This window comes from Schistocerca cancellata, chromosome 3 (assembly GCF_023864275.1).
Source record: "Schistocerca cancellata isolate TAMUIC-IGC-003103 chromosome 3, iqSchCanc2.1, whole genome shotgun sequence".
NCBI lineage: Eukaryota > Metazoa > Arthropoda > Insecta > Orthoptera > Acrididae > Schistocerca > Schistocerca cancellata.
The window spans coordinates 842661606-842679232 of NC_064628.1; the positions used below are offsets into that span (position 1 = coordinate 842661606).

The 17627-nt window shown below is 37.1% G+C and overlaps 1 protein-coding gene across 1 annotated transcript; it reads left to right on the forward strand.

The window, feature by feature from the left end:
• The first annotated feature begins 3018 nt into the window (after nucleotides 1-3018).
• On the forward strand, nucleotides 3019-11633 carry LOC126175896 (mitoferrin-1). Its single transcript, XM_049922954.1, has 4 exons — nucleotides 3019-3335; nucleotides 3498-3720; nucleotides 3805-3861; nucleotides 8135-11633. The coding sequence occupies exons 1-4, from the start codon at nucleotides 3219-3221 to the stop codon at nucleotides 8836-8838; spliced, it is 1101 nt and encodes a 366-aa protein (XP_049778911.1). The 5' UTR covers nucleotides 3019-3218; the 3' UTR covers nucleotides 8839-11633.
• Nucleotides 11634-17627: the final 5994 nt, after the last annotated feature.

The following is a 17627-nucleotide window of genomic DNA, read 5'->3' on the forward strand; positions in this document are numbered from 1 at the left end:
ATTTTCTGGGGGAGGGGAGGGGATGGGGAGGGGATTTTCTAGAGGGGGAGAGGTTAATTAAGTGTTCAATTTAATTAAATAGTCAATCAAATTGATAAGAGTGGAAGGGGCTATTCCAATAAGTCCTACCTGAAAGTGTGCCTGTAGCAGGGAGAGGGGAGGGGAGTGGGAGTGGGTGGGGGAACAATAGGTTAAATGCATGTCAATCAAAAGGAAGGATCCTTTTAGCAGAACAATTGCTAAAGTAGCTGTCAATCAAAGGAGAACAATAGGTCAAGTACCTGGCTATCAAAGGAGAACAATAGGTTTGTCCCTGTGTGCATACCTGCCTCTGATGTAGGCAACCTGCACTAACAAAAGGCGCTCATGTCCTTGTTGCTCCACTACTCATTGCTACCTCGGAGATGCCGTGTCCCATTACTCGTGCGTCGACTATAACACCATGTTCAGACTCACTTAAACCTTGATAACCTGCCTTTGTAGCAGCAGTAACCAATCTCACAACTTCGCCAGACACTTGTTGTCTTATATAGGCATTGCCAACTGCAGCACCATGTTCTACCTCTTTACATATCTCTGTATTTTAATATGCATGCCTATACCAGTTTCTTTGGCGCTCAGTGTATAAAACGAATAATCAAAAACCTATGACAGTTATACTATCCAGATTTGCATGAAGATTGAATGAAAAGCAGTGGCACTCCCCTATCAGCTAAATTACTTCTTTCCTTCTATAGAACTTACTGTCTCTCGAAGCTCAATGATAACTGACAACTGTTTCAACCAGTAATTCTCAGCCAGAACGGTGACTGGAAGTTGGTCACTATAACTATAACACCCAAGACCACATGTTCATTACTAGTGCAGAAGGAGTAGAGACAGGCGATCGTCCTGGATTCCACAAATGTGAAATCAAATTGAACTGCCCTGGCAGTGCTATGAATTATTCCCACTTTAAGTATGACTTTTGCGCCGAGCTTTGTGCTGCAAAGATGGACTCATAAGCACCTTTGTGGGACTCCAAAATTGTGGCAGCCTCTACCGCACTGCTACGTCAAGTCGATCATGACGCCATGGCGTCCTAACCGGAATTCGGTGTGGCACTCTTGACGTCCCAGCCCGATCTGCTTCCCTCACATATTCCCTGCCTATTCCTTGCCACTGAAAGGTGCCGGTCGCCAATCGCAAAACTACAAACCACTGTGGTTGAATCACGAGGTTTCCCGCCAACAGAGAATCCCGCCAAAAGCAGCGCTTCTTTTTCAGCCTCCAGTGACAACATGAAACTCTCCCCTACTACCAAAAACGTTCATTTTAGCGCAGCAATCTTACGTCACAGATTTTTACACGAACTGCACGTTCTCCAGCCAATGTTCATAGCCTCGGAATTGGATTAAGGAAATTCAGAGTGGCCCGTTTGAGGCATGAGTCTGTTTCCTGTGGCCCTCGCTTTCAACAGGCAACAGAAGATTCTTCAAAAGAATTGAGGAAACATCGAAAGGCGGCCCCGACTCTTCCACATAGCACCATGCTGTCCTTGACCTGGTCATTAGCCACAAGCAGTTGTTTGGGAGGACAATGCCTGGTGCCCCTGTGGGTACCCAGTCAGTCTCACTTCTAAGAATCTTACATCACCAGCTCGCAATTTTTTATCATAAAACACTAGATTAGGGTCATAAAAGCGACTGGACTTAATTTTTGTTTAACAAGTGGAAAGGTTGCGTTTTTCGTTCCGCTCGGTGTTATACATATGATATGGCCAAACGTATGTTGCGAATGAATGGTAGCATTTGTATCCCGTATTCTTATAGTGACAATGATGTCTGAGTCGTTTCATTGTTCCCTTTAGATGAAAATCGACACGTCTACTATCTTGCGAAGTGCAAGGACATTTTTAAACTTTTCGAATTGAAAATTTACATTCAGAAACATTTAGTCACAAATCAAGCAAATACAGCCATACTGGAGATATCACTTTAAAGAGTGCATATATGCATTTCTTATGCACTTGACACGTTCCACCTCAAATTGGTTTCCGTGAGATTAATAAATGGAACACATAACTAGCTGTATGCAAAAATAAGCATATGTCTTGGGGGAGAAATCTGGAACAAGGTAAATAGCTAGATTGTTGTATTTATATGTTAATGTATGTTGTGCATTTTTCTCCCATGTCCTAAGCCGACAGAGAGTGCTGAGCCAGAGAAAACCAACAACAAATCAGTAATTTTTAGAAAGCATTTACTTCCTTTGTCGTGCTCATCCAAAGAATTTACATGATTTTGCTCGTAGTGCTGCTGTGCGTCCCTTTTCGTCATCATATATATTATTCGTTGCAAAACAGTAAAGTTTGATACACATTTGGTTCGAATGAGAAGCTTCGTATGAAGCTTCCATTAAATTCTTTGTGATATTTATTTCCACAATGTGTGTCCGGATGCATCTGTGGCATGTTGTTACTCTTCCGTTTCAATAGAAAATATGAATACGACAAAGCAGCTTTCTGTCAGCAAGAAAATCAACATTCGGGTCTTGGATGTTACTCGTGTGTGAACCTTGTGTCAGTGGTGTAAGAAGGAAAGGCAATGAGTTGTTTTGAAAATATTTTAAGTGCCTATCAGTGAAGAAATAGAACTGTGAAAATTTAATTCAATTAACAGTGAGGAAAATTTAGTAAGTTTCCTGGAAAATGCCGTGATTCACAACTACATTTATTAAACGTTTTCAACGTCGTCTAACGCTCCAAGATGCCGCAATTTGCCGGCACGTAGTTAGTTCCCGAACCGTTCCAAAGATCATAGTGTGCAGATATTTCAGTGCGACATGTCGAAGCTCAGCAGTCAGTGTCTGCGTATTTGATTATAATTTGAGTGCTTAATATATTCAAGAGCGAGTGATAAATATTGTAGCAGAAACATTTTCAATAATTTGCTAATACAACAGTGAATTGCAAAATGGACGATATATTTGAAAAGGCCGCTCGGAGCCTGATGTCGGTATGAGGATATGCGCAACTATATCTAGCAGGCACTGACTTCACCACGATTGCACGGAACCACTCAGAGCATACTTCTTGGTGAGGAGGAGTGGTTGTGTCGACCTGAATAGTGGTGTTGTGTCTGTGTGAGAGCGTGACAGTTATTTTGACGAAGTACAAACAGCCAAGGACAGTTCAACAAGTTCCACAGGAGTGTTATTTATCTATAAAAAAGACTATTATGGACTTTGATGACTATGAAACACTTCCAACAAATGATGTTGCTACCCATATGACGGCGGGAGCCGTCGCTGGTGTAATGGAACATTGTGTCATGTACCCGCTCGATTCGGTAAAGGTATGAATCTAACAAGTGTGATTTGTGCGTTGTTATCGCCCAGTCGTTTAAAGAATAATTATCTTTTTTGGCTGTTACCCAAAGTTTGTAACAGTGAAACGTATTACATATAGCACACTAAATGTAAACGTGTAATTAGAGAATGTATTTTTGTATTTGTAGACGCGGATGCAAAACCTGTCACCAACTCCAAATGCTACGTATAGAGGAATTAGTGAAACACTATTTCGCATGGTGAAACATGAAGGAGTTCTGAGGCCTGTTCGAGGAATGAGTGCAGTTGTTATGGGGGCAGGACCAGCCCATGCGCTATATTTTTCATCGTATGAGTATGTAAAGAAGTCTCTCACACAGGCATTACCCTTCAATAGTCACGTGGCTGTTGGTGAGTCTTACAACGCCTGTCACCATCTAAAAGTGATTACTTTTGCATTTCACTGAATAACATCAATCATTCCTAAATATTTAGGTACTGCTGGAGTGGCTGCTACGCTCCTGCACGATGGTGTGATGAACCCAGCTGAAGGTGCGTAGACTTTTTAGATTGACAAGCCTGTAATGTGTGTGTGTTTTTTTGAGGGGGTGGGTGGGGTAGTAGCATTATAACAAGAGGTGTGGGTTTGTTTACAACCGCACCCACACTACTGGAGGAGGCCGTTACAGTAATAAGATGGTTGTGTGTAAACATGACAGAAGCTGTATTTGAATCTGTATGTTAAAGGCTGCCAGAACCCACTGCCTAGCACCTGTGTTTTACACTCAGTTTGAATGCAGACAATATACTGACACTAAGTTTTTCTGAACCTATAAATCTGAGAGCCGAATTTCTTAGCAGTTTTTAATAGGTATATTGCATCATACAAATAAGTCCTTCACTAAAAAAAAGAAAAATACTGTGATTTTTCACAAAGTATGTGCAGAAGCAGTTCTTCATGTTATCGAATTGCAGAAACATTAGTATTGTAATGTACACGTTTGTAAATTAATTTGTCATCGATCTTAAAAATGCTGGTGTATTATCATTGACAAATACTTAGCATAATGCATGACAGAGATTGTCGCGGTTTCATTTTATACATGCCAGGTGTATGTTATTTTGGTAGTTAAAAAAAAAACTAGCCTGCTGTACAGATTGAATTATAAATTTAATATCAGTGAGTTTATGACAGAACAGTAAACTAGAATATTATAGTGTAACAGGAAATGCTGCAAAATGGTTCAAATCTTATATCTCTGGCAGGAAACAAAGGGTGTTATTAGGAAAGAGACATGTATCAAGCTATCAGGCATCATCCAGCTGGGAACTAATTACATGTGGGGTCCCACAAGGTTCCATTTTGGGGCCCTTACTTTTTCTTGTGTATATCAATGACCTTTCATCAGTAACATTACCAGATGCCAAGTTTGTTTTGTTTGCCGATGATACAAACATTGCAATAAATAGCAAATCAAGTGTAGTCTTAGAAAGATCAGCCAATAAAATATTTGTGGACATTAATCACTGGTTCCTAGCCAATTCTTTGTCACTAAACTTTGAAAAAACACACTACATGCAGTTCAGAACTTGTAAGGGGTGTCCCAAGAGTATATGTCTAACATACGATGGCAAGAAGATAGAAGAAGTGGACAGTGTTAAATTCTTGGGATTACAGCTTGATAATTAATTCAACTGGGAGGAGCACACCACAGAACTGCTGAAGAAATCTCTGTTTGCAATGCGAATTTTGTCTGACATAGGGGATATAAAAATGAAAAAGCTGGCATACTATGCTTACTTTCATTGCATAATGTCATATGGGATTATTTTTTGGGGTAATTCATCAAGCAAAGCTAAAGTTTTCCGGGCACAAAAACGTGCAGTAAGAATTATATGTGGTGTGAACTCAAGAACATCCTGCAGAAGCCTGTTTAGGGAACTAGGGATACTAACTACAGCTTCCCAATATATTTATTCTTTAATGAAATTTGTCATTAAAAATATCACTTTTTCAAACCAACAGCTCAATTCATGGAATCAATACTAGAAATAAGAATAATCTTCACAAGGATTTAAAGTCACTTAGTCTTGTACATAAAGGTGTGCATTATTCAGGAACACACATTTTCAATAACTTGCCAGCAGCCATAAAAAGCTTAACAACGAATGAAATTCAGTTTAAGAGAAGCCTAAAGGATTTATTGGTGGCCAACTCCTTCTACTCCATTGATGAATTTCTTAGTAAAACCAACTGATTTGTATATAAGTACAACATAACTTCTGCACAATTTCAGTGCAGTAATGTGTTAACTGAAAATGTGTGTGTGTGTGTGTGTGTGTGTGTGTGTGTAAGTATAATCTAACTTCTGCACCATTTCAGTGCAGTAATGTGTTCATTGTAAATAAGTATTACAGTAGTTGTATTACATGTTTATTACCTTATAAATAAATAAAAAACTTTATTTTAAATTCAGTGCATTAGTATTTGTAAAATGACTCTTAGTGTTCATTAAAAATGACGATCATTCCACTTGGGGCCTGTGGAATGGTACATTAGCTTATTTGTCATGTATTGTTGTTTTTCTGACATGTTCCACATCCTGGAGGACCTCCTCACTACGGATCAATTGGAATGAAAGTAAATTTAATCTAATCTAATCAGATATGATACTATTCTGCAAGGATGAAAATGGCTTGATTCCCTGTATTCTAAGTGACCAGAAGTGATGCCAGTTGGCATCTGTATTTTTCAGTTGTGTAACTTCAGATTATTCATACAAGTAATATCACAATGTCAGTCAATGTCACAGGTTGACTAAAAGTACGTAATGCACTGTAAAAATATAAAATGGGCTTGACAGCAATGTAACACACCAATACTAGGAGTAAAGATAGCAAGGCATTTACGGCCTTCCCATGTGCAATCAGTGAATTTCTAATTCATAAAAAGTCTTTTTAATCAAGTTTTCTATTTCATTCTTTAAAATATCAATAATGACAGTGTGTGCTGGTAAATGTGTGTTATGATAAATTCCAGATCTGTCTAACTACACTATTTAGTTTAACAATTCATTTGTCAGTCAGGTGCTAATAACACGTATTGGTGGATCACCTCTCTTAATTTATTATTGTTGTCGGTTTTCTTTTTTGTTCAGCAAGCCTCTCAGTGCAAATCATGAAGAACTTACCCAGTATATTTCATCCTATGAAACATGCCTAATAGACTTCCCATGTCACCTTAAAGCATTTTTTCATGTCTGAAGAGCAACCTCATAACAGTATGCAGTGTGCTGCCAGTGGAAATTTTTTATAGCCAGGCAATAGGGTTTGTTACACATGCATGAAGTTTTCATAAAAATGACTTGTGATCAATTTAGTAGGTCCTGCACAGATCTGTGGTTGGTTCCACAGTAATTTTGAATAAACTACAAATCCAGAAGTTTGACAGTCAGTGGTTTATTATGTTTGCAGAAAGTTTAGGGCATGGATACATAGTTTCTCATTGCGGATAAATATCTCTTGACATTAATAGATTAACCACATGAAGTAAAGAAATGTCATTGAAATTTAGTAAATTTGGATTCATTTAGTGTTATCAAGTGCTTGATCATACTGCTTTTGTAAAACTATTTGTGCTTCCTCTGTAAAATTCTTTTAAACAAGTGGTTGGTGAATCCATGTAGACATAAGCCAATGTAGGCCTGTGAGTTTTTAATGTTACTGAAAAACTGGAGTGTGTTCAGGCGTGTGTATGCCATGGAAGTGTTGAATGTGCTTGTAGCAATGTAGTGTATTTACATAGAAGTGCATCATACTGTGGAGAGCAGAGCCTACTTTATACCTTTGTTTATTTCTGTGTTCCATTCATGAGTGTAGCAAGGAAGATCTGGTCGTCTAGGGAACTTAGGAAAGTAGAAGCAGGCCGGAGTGGCCAAGGGGTTTTAGGCACTACAATCTGGAACCGCACGACCGCTATGGTCGCTGGTTTGAATCCTGCCTCGGGTATGGATGTCTGTGGTGTCCTTAGGTTAGTTAGGTTTAAGTATTTCTAAGTTCTAGGGGACTAATGATCTCAGAAGTTAAGTCCCATAGTGCTCAGGGCCATTTGAACCATTTTTTTTTTATGAAAGTAGAGAATCTTGGAAAAACTCCTCATAGAGAAATACAATAAGTTTTTGTGTGTCAGTATGAATTTTTGTGAATTATTTTCTTCTGATCAATTCCATGCATTTCGCGAGTGTCTTTGTTATCTACTGTCTGGAGCACGTGGTTACAGTCTTAGGAAGTAATCTTGAAGTGAACCCCGGTCACTTGAGCAACACAATAAATTAGAAGTTTAAGTGGAAATGGTCTATTGATTAAATGTCTAAAATGGCATTACAAAAGTTTGAGTGTTAGTAAATGATGGTTTTAGACAACACTAAAATTGTTGAGTGTGACAGAAGTACTTAAGGTAAAGTGGATGAGGAAAATCATCAGGTGAACTTTCTATAAGCACTTCTCTGTATTCTTGTCTGCTGAAACATTTGTAAAAGAATGAGGTGTGAATTAATTCACTCTACTTTTATTTGGTCTATTTGTAAATAATTGTATTTGTTGTTACACCATTACGCAGTATGGTGGTAGAATTGTTATATTTTAATGAAGTGCCTGTACTTAGTATGCCTCATGAATATGAAGACCTGTTTCTAATGTAATTTTTTTTTCTTTTTCATGCTCTGCTGTCAAACATCGGAACTCCGACCGCTTCGCGCAACGCATCAAATACTGCACATGTAATGTACCACCTGTGCCACTATTTTGAACTGTGTTGTGTTTTCAGTTGTCAAACAAAGACTGCAAATGTACAACTCACCATATAAATCATGCCTAGATTGTATGGTAAAAGTATATCATGCAGAAGGGCTCAGAGCATTCTACCGTTCATACACCACGCAACTGACAATGAATATCCCATTTCAGAGTATTCATTTCATTATATACGAATTTGCCCAAAGTTTAACTAACCCAGAAAGACACTACAATCCAAAAGCTCATATGCTGTCAGGAGCCTGTGCCGGTGGTGTTGCAGCAGCTGTAACGACACCACTTGATGTGTGCAAGACATTACTCAACACACAACCTGTAGCAGTGAGAGAATCGGGTTTATTTCATGCCATAAGGACAGTCTACAAGTTGGGTGGTCTGAAAGGATATTTCAGAGGAATCCAGGCAAGGGTCCTCTATCAGATGCCATCAACTGCTATCTGCTGGTCAATGTACGAGTTCTTCAAATATCTTCTCTCAAATCCTTCCACTGACCAGCTTATGACAGTGATGTCACAGCCATCAGACAGTCCAGAGATGGCATTAGTTGAAAAGCAAGTTCCAAGTGGATCCATTGCAGGAGTAGAAAGGTGGGCATGTGGTGCAACATCGTCTGTCTCCGGTGCTGGAGTGTATGGAGCGTATTCATTCAATACGGTCCATGGCTCCGATACATCTCTTCCCAAGGGAAGCTCATATCTTGAAATTGTTCATAGTTGAACAATTTCTGTTGTGTTAATACCTAGAAGTATCAGTGTGTCAGTGATTGCAGCTGACAGTGGCCATGAAGTTGCAGTATGTACAAAACACTTTCTCTAAGGATAAGAGCAGGCTTCTGTTTTGGAATTACATACAAAAATTTCAATTCCTGTGCTACACAAGTTACTGTGTTTAAAAAGTGTTTCTCATGATAATTACTTCTAAAGTCTGAGGTAATAGAGAGAACTATTTTGTAAGAGTGGGAAAGATGGGTTGAGTGTACTGAGATGTTTATATAGTTACTGATCTGCTGTGCGGATCTCATGTGAATAATACTTGTACATTTTCGTGTAATTTCTGCATGTTAATTGTTATCTCGATATATGAATATCAGTGACAATGTTCTTGCCAAGCCAGGTTTGAATTAGATCTGAGAAGCAAAAGAAAATGGTTGAGCTGACATGACCAAAAAAGAAAAAAAAATTAAGCTTAATTTATTTCAGAAAGCTTTGAGTACATGCACAATGTTATGGGTGAAAACGGTGTTCTTTGATGTTTTGAAATTAGAATGTTCCTTGATTGTCATAAAGTAAGAAGTACAAAGTATTTATCACACGCCATCTCCTGGGAATGTGAAAGAGATCTTTAAATTATATCCCCTTTTTTTCCATAGTAATAGGAATTGTACTCTACAAATGACTTGCCATCTTGTTTTAAATGTGATTGACTGTTCCTGAATTGTGTTATCATTTGGCATTTAATTTGTGGGAGACCAGTACATGATCCATCATGTTTTCTCAAAATACTTTTGATAGTGGCAGTGGGATTTTTAAAAAGGCTGAGCCCTTCTGCAGGTTAAGCTCTGTATATTTCAGCAAACACCCAGGAGAAAATTATATATGTCGTTATTTGTGTACCTTAATGTTCTTAGAAGGTATATAATGAGCACAGTTTGCCGCATAAAGATATAAGGCAAAACTTTTATTGGTGGAAAGTGTATTGTCATAAATAAGTCATACTTATTTAGATTTGAAAGGTTAAATTAATATTGTCAAGACACAGTGAAGCAATTACACTTCCTGTTAGAAGTCGAAAACCATTGCTTGTAAGTAGGCCCTTAACAGGTTCCTCATATAGACTTTGTTTGTCTCAGAAAAATATGGCTTTGAAATACGCGTCATATTATGAACTTTTTCTTCATTGGAATATTTGCGCACCATTTAGTTTTTTTGTTTTGCCTGGTGTTCTGTCTCACTTATTGATTTAATAAGTGTGCACTTTCATTTATCTTTGAAATTCTTGCAGCATGTGCTCCTCATTTTCTGACATGAGAACAACACAGAACCTAAACTTCTCCTTATGTACTTTGAGGTCAAAGATGCTGTTTCCCCAGTTTTTGTGCATGTATGAAGATTTTTCTGTTCTCTTGAACCTAGCCACATAGCGCTTGTCCTGTCAGCCCATTTTCTTTGTATTTATAGAGGTTCATCAAAACTTGCATCATTTGTTAAAATTATCCATTCACCAGATCAGTTTATATCCAGAGATTCCTTTGCAGTTTGAACTTAGCTTACTTTGATTGAATCAAATGAAATTTTAATCTGTGCAAAATTCGCTCTTCAGCAAGAATGAAATTTTCTGATATTATTTAATGGTCACTGTGTGATAGCAACGGAGAAGACTGTGCTGTCTATGCTTGTTGAAAATGAGTCATAATGTTGGTAAAATGAGTCATAAAGTTGGTAAAATATATTTATAGAATGCATAGTATTTTACGGTAATGATATAACTTCCTTATACAATGAATGCGTTTTTTCCTCTTTTTACTATTTTTGTTAGTTGTGGTGGTTGGATAATACTGAAATGCTCATCTCTATCAAGAAATATTGCATTTCCAATGTAACTGATATTCATAACACATTAATTCACTAAAAGATAAAGATGTATCAGGTTGTTAGAATTCATCTCATGTTCTGCTCAGTTGACTTTGTTAAACTGATTTGCCAGGTAAATATATGCAGAGCATTTGTACAACATAATGTTCTTATTATTTGCAGAATACCAGTTTGATGAATCTTTCAAAGTGCATATACAATTTATTTACATTATTCAGATATTCATATGACTATGCTGGTTTCAAAATTGTTTCCTGCATTGTGGGAATTTATTTTCTTGATTTGGTCTATATTTTCATATTGCTTTTGACATTCTCAAGTTCATGTTGCATGAATGAAAAAAGATAACTGATTTTCCCCACACCTTTTCCTTCCACTCCCTCAAGAACTACTAGTAACTGATGAAGAACGCAAGTGTGACTGTGATAATGTCCTTATCATTGAATGATGATATTGACTTTTAAAGGAAGTAATATCATTAAGGCAAGCACTGTCACGTAGTGTACATAAGAAACACCATCAAGCAAGTTTATAAGTGTTTTAACTCCTTGATATATTGTTTACTTTTTTATTGATTTTCAGAAGGTACTGAATATTTCTGTAAAACAGGAGGTAGCATTCCTGTATTGACAAATTGATACAACAAATTCTCATTTATTCTGTTGCTTTCATTGGAGCACTGTTTGTGTGACAGGCACTGCCTATTAGTGTGTTTTTGAGATACTTAATATTAAAACAAAAATCTTATAGACTTGATTGGTATAGGCAGGCAAAAGCATGGAGTACCTGCCCTGATGAATTTGTGTAGTATTAAGAATAAAGAAATGAAATTAATTCTGTACTGTGATTGCTGTTAAACTGTGTAAATCTATTGTATATAAACAACTGATTTTAATTTAAATGAAAAACTTAATTTCTAAATTTGTCATTGTTTGTCATTCCTCTGTTAAATCCAGTGTTTTCACACATCAACGTAAAACATTTTTGTTTTTTGAGATTCCATTTATTTTTGTGCCAACGTATCATGAAGTTACATTCTATGTCTTCTGTAAGCGAAGCACACACAGCACTCTGGTACTGTTGATGCAAGGTTACTGAATTGTTTTCCTCTTAACCTCAATGGCACATTTACAAGTGGGATGCTATCATCAAATGATCCCAGCTTTACTTCACCTTCATTGTGATACTGAGTAATGTAATGTGTTGCATTGATGCATGGTGATTCACCTTCAAAAACAGATGTGGTCATGCTACATTGATTTATTATTTCCTCTTCTCAGTTGCTTATACAGGCCTACAATTGATTTGTGTTCCTCTTCAGACCAGGTCAAACACCCTATCTCTGTTGGAGTAGTTGTCGATGCACACTGAAAATTATATTTTAACTAACATTTCACTGTAACTCTGATACTTCATAGCAGTTGTAATTATGAGTAACACTTAACTATTTTACGGATGCTATATTCAGTATTATTGGAATACCCTTATTATTTATAAATGACCAAAGGTTTCACAGGATCTTTTTTCATCAAATAATTGTGTGCAAAGGAGTGAGTATTTTGCTGTGTTTGGTTAATGTCTCTAGTGACATGTACATTAATTTTGTATTTGTTTGATCAATTGTTGAAACACCAATAACAAGGGCTCCACTTTAATGTAATTATATTTGCAAAGACATTTGAAAGCACAATCAAAAAACTATAATGTGTGCTAGCAGCAAGGAATGGTGGTGTACTTTTTGTATCGTATTTATGCTTGGAGGGTTTCGATGCAGTGAATTTTAGGTTTTTATTCCAGTTACTGGATCAATTAAAATTGGTAGATATCACACATTTACACCAGAATGAAAATTTAGATTGTAGGTGGAAGAATGGTTAGATTGTCTATATTAAACACTTTTCAGGGACACTTTATGCAGATACTTGAATCCTGAGTGACGCTGAGACTTACATTCGAAACAGTGTATGCCATGCCATTAATGTCTCCTGGCAAGATGTGCCATACATTGATTGTTGGCAGTCTCAGTGGCAGCACCCTCATATAGTTAGTGTCCTAGTAGTTTGAATGAATCTGGCACAATGCAGTTGCAGCCAATTGGACTTCATGCCATCAGATTAATGGCTATCACTCCCTTTATAAAGCACTCTTAATTTTATGGCCATTGAGTGCACTGCAAAGCTTTGTCTTGAGAGAATTAACTTTGGAAAATGACATTCCACAATACCTTAGTTATTCTAAGAGTGGCACAGTGCTCTTTACCATATTACTTGCATTTATAGTCTCTTCAGTGACTGCAGCTATATGACTTACAAAAATAATTGTTCTCACTTTCTTTGACAGTCATTCTTTGGAAATAGACACTGTTGGCGCATTTTCATGCAGTAGGCATGCTCATTAAAAAGTGACACATCATCTTATAATACTTAATATGTTCAGTTTGTTTTGGTTACAGCTATGGAATTTGGAGGGAATATATGAACCTGTTGCACAATTATTATTGAAGACAGAAAGATGGAATTGAACAATGCTTCATTTTATTAGTCAGGTGTACTTGAAATATTGTCAGCTTGGTCATGGGAGTAACAAGTTGTCTTACTGTGCTATTTGTTGTTTCGTAGTGATAATACTCCCCTCCCCTTATACTGTTCGTTCTCCACAACTTCCCAACTCCCCTCATTTTGTCAACTATCTTACTATTTCAAAATTAATTCACTGAGTGTCAATTCTTTGAAATTAGCTGTACTATTTATAGATCTTCTACCAAATACTGACATATGAAAATTTGTGCCGGACCAGGACTCAAGCAGAATTTTCCACTTATTGTAAATTACGAGCGTTTGCCTAAACCACATTGGCTACCCATGCATGCACACTTGACCAACCCAAACTTCCACGTCACACTGTCTACATCTTTATATCAGAGTCATCTAAATACATGGAAAATCTGAGTTTGTCTCACTAGATCTATACATAGTACAACAGATGTCAAAGAATGTGCATTTACCGAACTAATTTTGAGTTATTTCATACAGAAATGGATTGTCAACAGCATCAGTTCTTTCAGACATCCATGTAAGTTCTTCCTACTTGTTTGGAACAAAAATGAGGCAGTTGTTGCAACAGTTTATTTTTCATTAAGTAATTATCTTTAATCTACGTCACATTGACCAGTGTGTTGGAAAATTCTGCATACATGGATGTTCCTCAAATATACTGAACAAGTTTCATTGTGCAGACTTCACTGAACAATAAAAACACTTTAATGCAGGTATGAAATGCACCGACAATCAGGTCTTCCACAAACCATAACCCTTCATTTCTTGTTTATTTCTATTCCAAAATCCCATTCAACTGCGGGGTAGATTATGACATGCATAAATGTGATTTGGTATGCACACTACTTACACCTGTACTCTGAAACCACATTAAGATGTGCGGCAGCGGCCACTTTGTGTACTACTGTCACTCCCCCTCCCCGTTCGCTACTCCAGTTGTGAATGGTCTTCAGGCATAACAATAGTTGGTAGGCCTCTCTAATTATACCTTCACGTTCTTTCCATGAAACATATGCAGGAGGAAGTAGTATATTAGCTGACTCTTTTAAGCATGTACATTCTTGGAATTTGGACGGTAACTGTGGTGTGCATGTTTGCTCTTGGAGCCTCTGTAACTGGAGTTGAACAACTCTGCGACACTGTCACACTTCTAAATTAACCTGTGCTGAAATTTGTTGCTCTTCTTGGAATCTTCTGTATTTCCTCTGTCAATACTATGTGTAACAAGGTCCCAGATTGATAAGGAATATCCACATATTGGTCAAACAATGGTTTTTATAAGCTGCGCCCTTCATGGGTGGGCAACACTTCCTGATTATTCTTCCAGTTATTCTGTCTGGCATCTGCTGTACCGTCAGTTAGTTTTATGTGGTAGTTCTACTTTAAATTGCTCCTTGCTCATGCTCCTAGATACTTAATGGATGTAGTTGTTTCCAGTCAGCATTCTGCAATTGTGTAATGTTACAATAAAGGATGTTTCTGCCTATTTATGTGCAATACATTACATTTGTTTATGTTGAAGATCAACAATCAATCTCTGCACCAAGTGTCGATCTTCTGCAGATGTTCCTGCTTTTTTGTACGGTTTGTAGTGTTGCAAATTCTTTGTATACTGGGTGAGTCACATAAGACATTTATGTCACATTATTTTTTGAAAAGACAAGAACAGTGAGATACAATGGTTGTTAATGTTGAGGTTGAAACTCTTCACAAAATAGTCTGAAAAATGAACTAAAATTCGAAAGCAATTAGCCAGTCGGCTATTGCAATTTAAATACTGTGTGAGGCTTTGTCATTACATGCAATAAGGAAGACAGCCCTATGCTACTAAAATAAAACCTAATTTCCTGTATACCTTAAATACAGGGTCAGCTATGAGTGTTGCATATGGAACTGTGACGTATGCTAGCTTTTGGTGCAACAAATGAGGCCTAGGAAAACTATTTCAAATACTTACACATTTCCAAGTATTTGTAGAAACAAATATATCCCATTAAATGCTCCCCAATCCTACATGTCAAAGCTGAAACAGAAATGTCGGTCATACATATTCATAATGACAGACAATCCTATTCAAGGGATACAGAAAACTACTATATTAACTTCCACAGATTTTAGGAAAAAAGTTAATTATGTGCTCAAGCTGTTTGCCATTGGCTGTGCGGTGTAATTGCATTCGCTTTTAAGAGAGAGCAGATAAAAGTACAGTGGGTAATATGCACACATCACCTGGCCTAATTAATTAAGGCTTCACGATAGACAGCATCTTTCACTGCTCCCGTAGAAGGAAATCGAGGAGCCAATGAGGAGGCTTAATTGGCCACTGTACTGCACCATTCCATCCTATCCAACAGTAAGGAAACATTTTATTCAGTATTTGCATTGCAACATGCTGTAGTATTGGAGTCACTTACACTGTCTCTTATCAAGTGGTGCCTCTTTCAGTAGAGCAGATGAAAATGTTCATAAGAATGTGTGCATATGTATTTCCATTTAACATCCTTTGTATGAAGTAGGGTCCAACAATGGAATTTCCTATGAAGCCACAACCATAGGTTTACGCTTCATGGTCGTCATACCTGACAAAGCCAGCGCGCATTTTTCAGCTGCACAATAGTGCATTTTACATCAATTTACATTACTGTGGTTCATAAATGTTGCTTTGTCAGTAAAGAGCACATACTGGAAAAATATAGTGTTGTCTCCCAATGATCAAACCAGCAAAATTCTGTATGACTTTAGAAATCACTTTCTCCTAGTACCTGGCTAGTGACAGATAATACCGCTAGAATTTATGTTGTTGCAAATGACACTCCGGGCCGATCCCATGTTCCTTGCCAATATGTCTTGTGACACCATTTGTCATATAATAGTAGCAAGTCTAAGTACTCATCAGTATACATACCTGCATGCAAGTAACGTTGAAGCAGAAGTGACCTGCCAGTAGATGACACTGTTCCCTCTAGTTCTGCAGTGCAGACAAATAAACTGTCATAAGGCTTGAGACAACAACATAGCCTTGTATGTTTATGTTTAAAATACAATATCCAATTTTACCAGAATTTTCTTTCAGTTTTAGAATATTTCTTGGATTTTTTCGAATGAGTTTCAACCTCAACATTAACAAGCATTATATCGCTATACTTTTCTTTTCAAATGCTTTTGGATACCATTAAAGTAAGTATACCATTCTCTTTAAAAACAGTCATACTTGCTTTAATATGTTGATCGCTACAAGTGTTAAGTCACTTTATCACATACCAAACTAAATGCCACTTAGCGTGAAACCATTAATGAAATAAAATTGCCTAAAACCCCATTTCGATATCTGATATCATTCACAAAAAAGGGGTGTTGTCGTATGTGACTTGCCTTATTAACAGAATCGCCCCTGAAAAAGTCATTGAACTTAGTGTTTTCTATTAGCACATTTATATGTACTGCGAAAAGTAATGGTCCTCTAAGACACTGTTGATGTATCCACAGTGTTATTTTTGTGCCAAAAGATTTTGCTTTGCTAAGATTGACATACTATGTTGTCTTCAATCCAATAAGAAATCAGCGTTGATATTGTGTGTGCTTGTATTTTGTTTGTCAGACAATATTGTGGAATTGTGCTGAACATCTTCTGGGTGTCTAGGAATTCTGCATCAACCTTGGCCCTCTGCATTTCATGTACAAAAGGAGTGAGCTAAATTCACACCATCATTGATTGCAGAATCAAAGCTGATTCCTACAGAGGAGAGTTTTAGTCTGCAGAAATGTCTTAATCCGAGAGCTTAAAATGTGTTACAGAATTCTGTAGTGTACTTATGACTGTGGTATAAGCCTGTAGTTTTGTGCATTTTTCCAATCATTGGGAATGCTTCTCTCCAGCACCCTATGGTGTGCTGCTGCTAGAAAAGGAGCAAGTTCTTGTCCATAACATTGTTTTTGCACTGCAGTTTTTCTTGTGTTGAATGATGGTGTACTATGAATGGAAGCAATATTTTTATTTCGTGAATGTAACAATGTGTTGTGCTGGCAGTGTTTCAAAATTCAGACTAGTCATTGTATTTATGAAAAGGTCAACATTTTTGCTTCCTGTGGCTAAATTAGGTGGCAGATACATTGCTATCAGATTTAATATTGATTATTTTTATTTGGCAAAGCACTCTGCCATGACTGTTCTCTGTTGAACCTTGTCATATGGATTGTTTAAGCTTTATGCAATCTGTCCTTTTTGAATCCAGGTACCAAATTTAAATTTCACATTTTTGCGCAATCATGACATCTTTTTTATTTCAGTGCTCTTATAAATTTTTTGTCCTCTACTGTATACCTATTGAGAAAGGCAGTTGCAAAATTTGAATTTGTGTAT

Bases quoted from the DNA above. Each gene is read 5' to 3' on its own strand.
- LOC126175896 (XM_049922954.1), top strand. From the start codon at position 3,219: ATGGACTTTGATGACTATGAAACACTTCCAACAAATGATGTTGCTACC. The intron at 3,336-3,497 runs GTATGAATCTAA...TTGTATTTGTAG, and splicing joins ACCCGCTCGATTCGGTAAAG to ACGCGGATGCAAAACCTGTC. The intron at 3,721-3,804 runs GTGAGTCTTACA...CTAAATATTTAG, and splicing joins CAATAGTCACGTGGCTGTTG to GTACTGCTGGAGTGGCTGCT.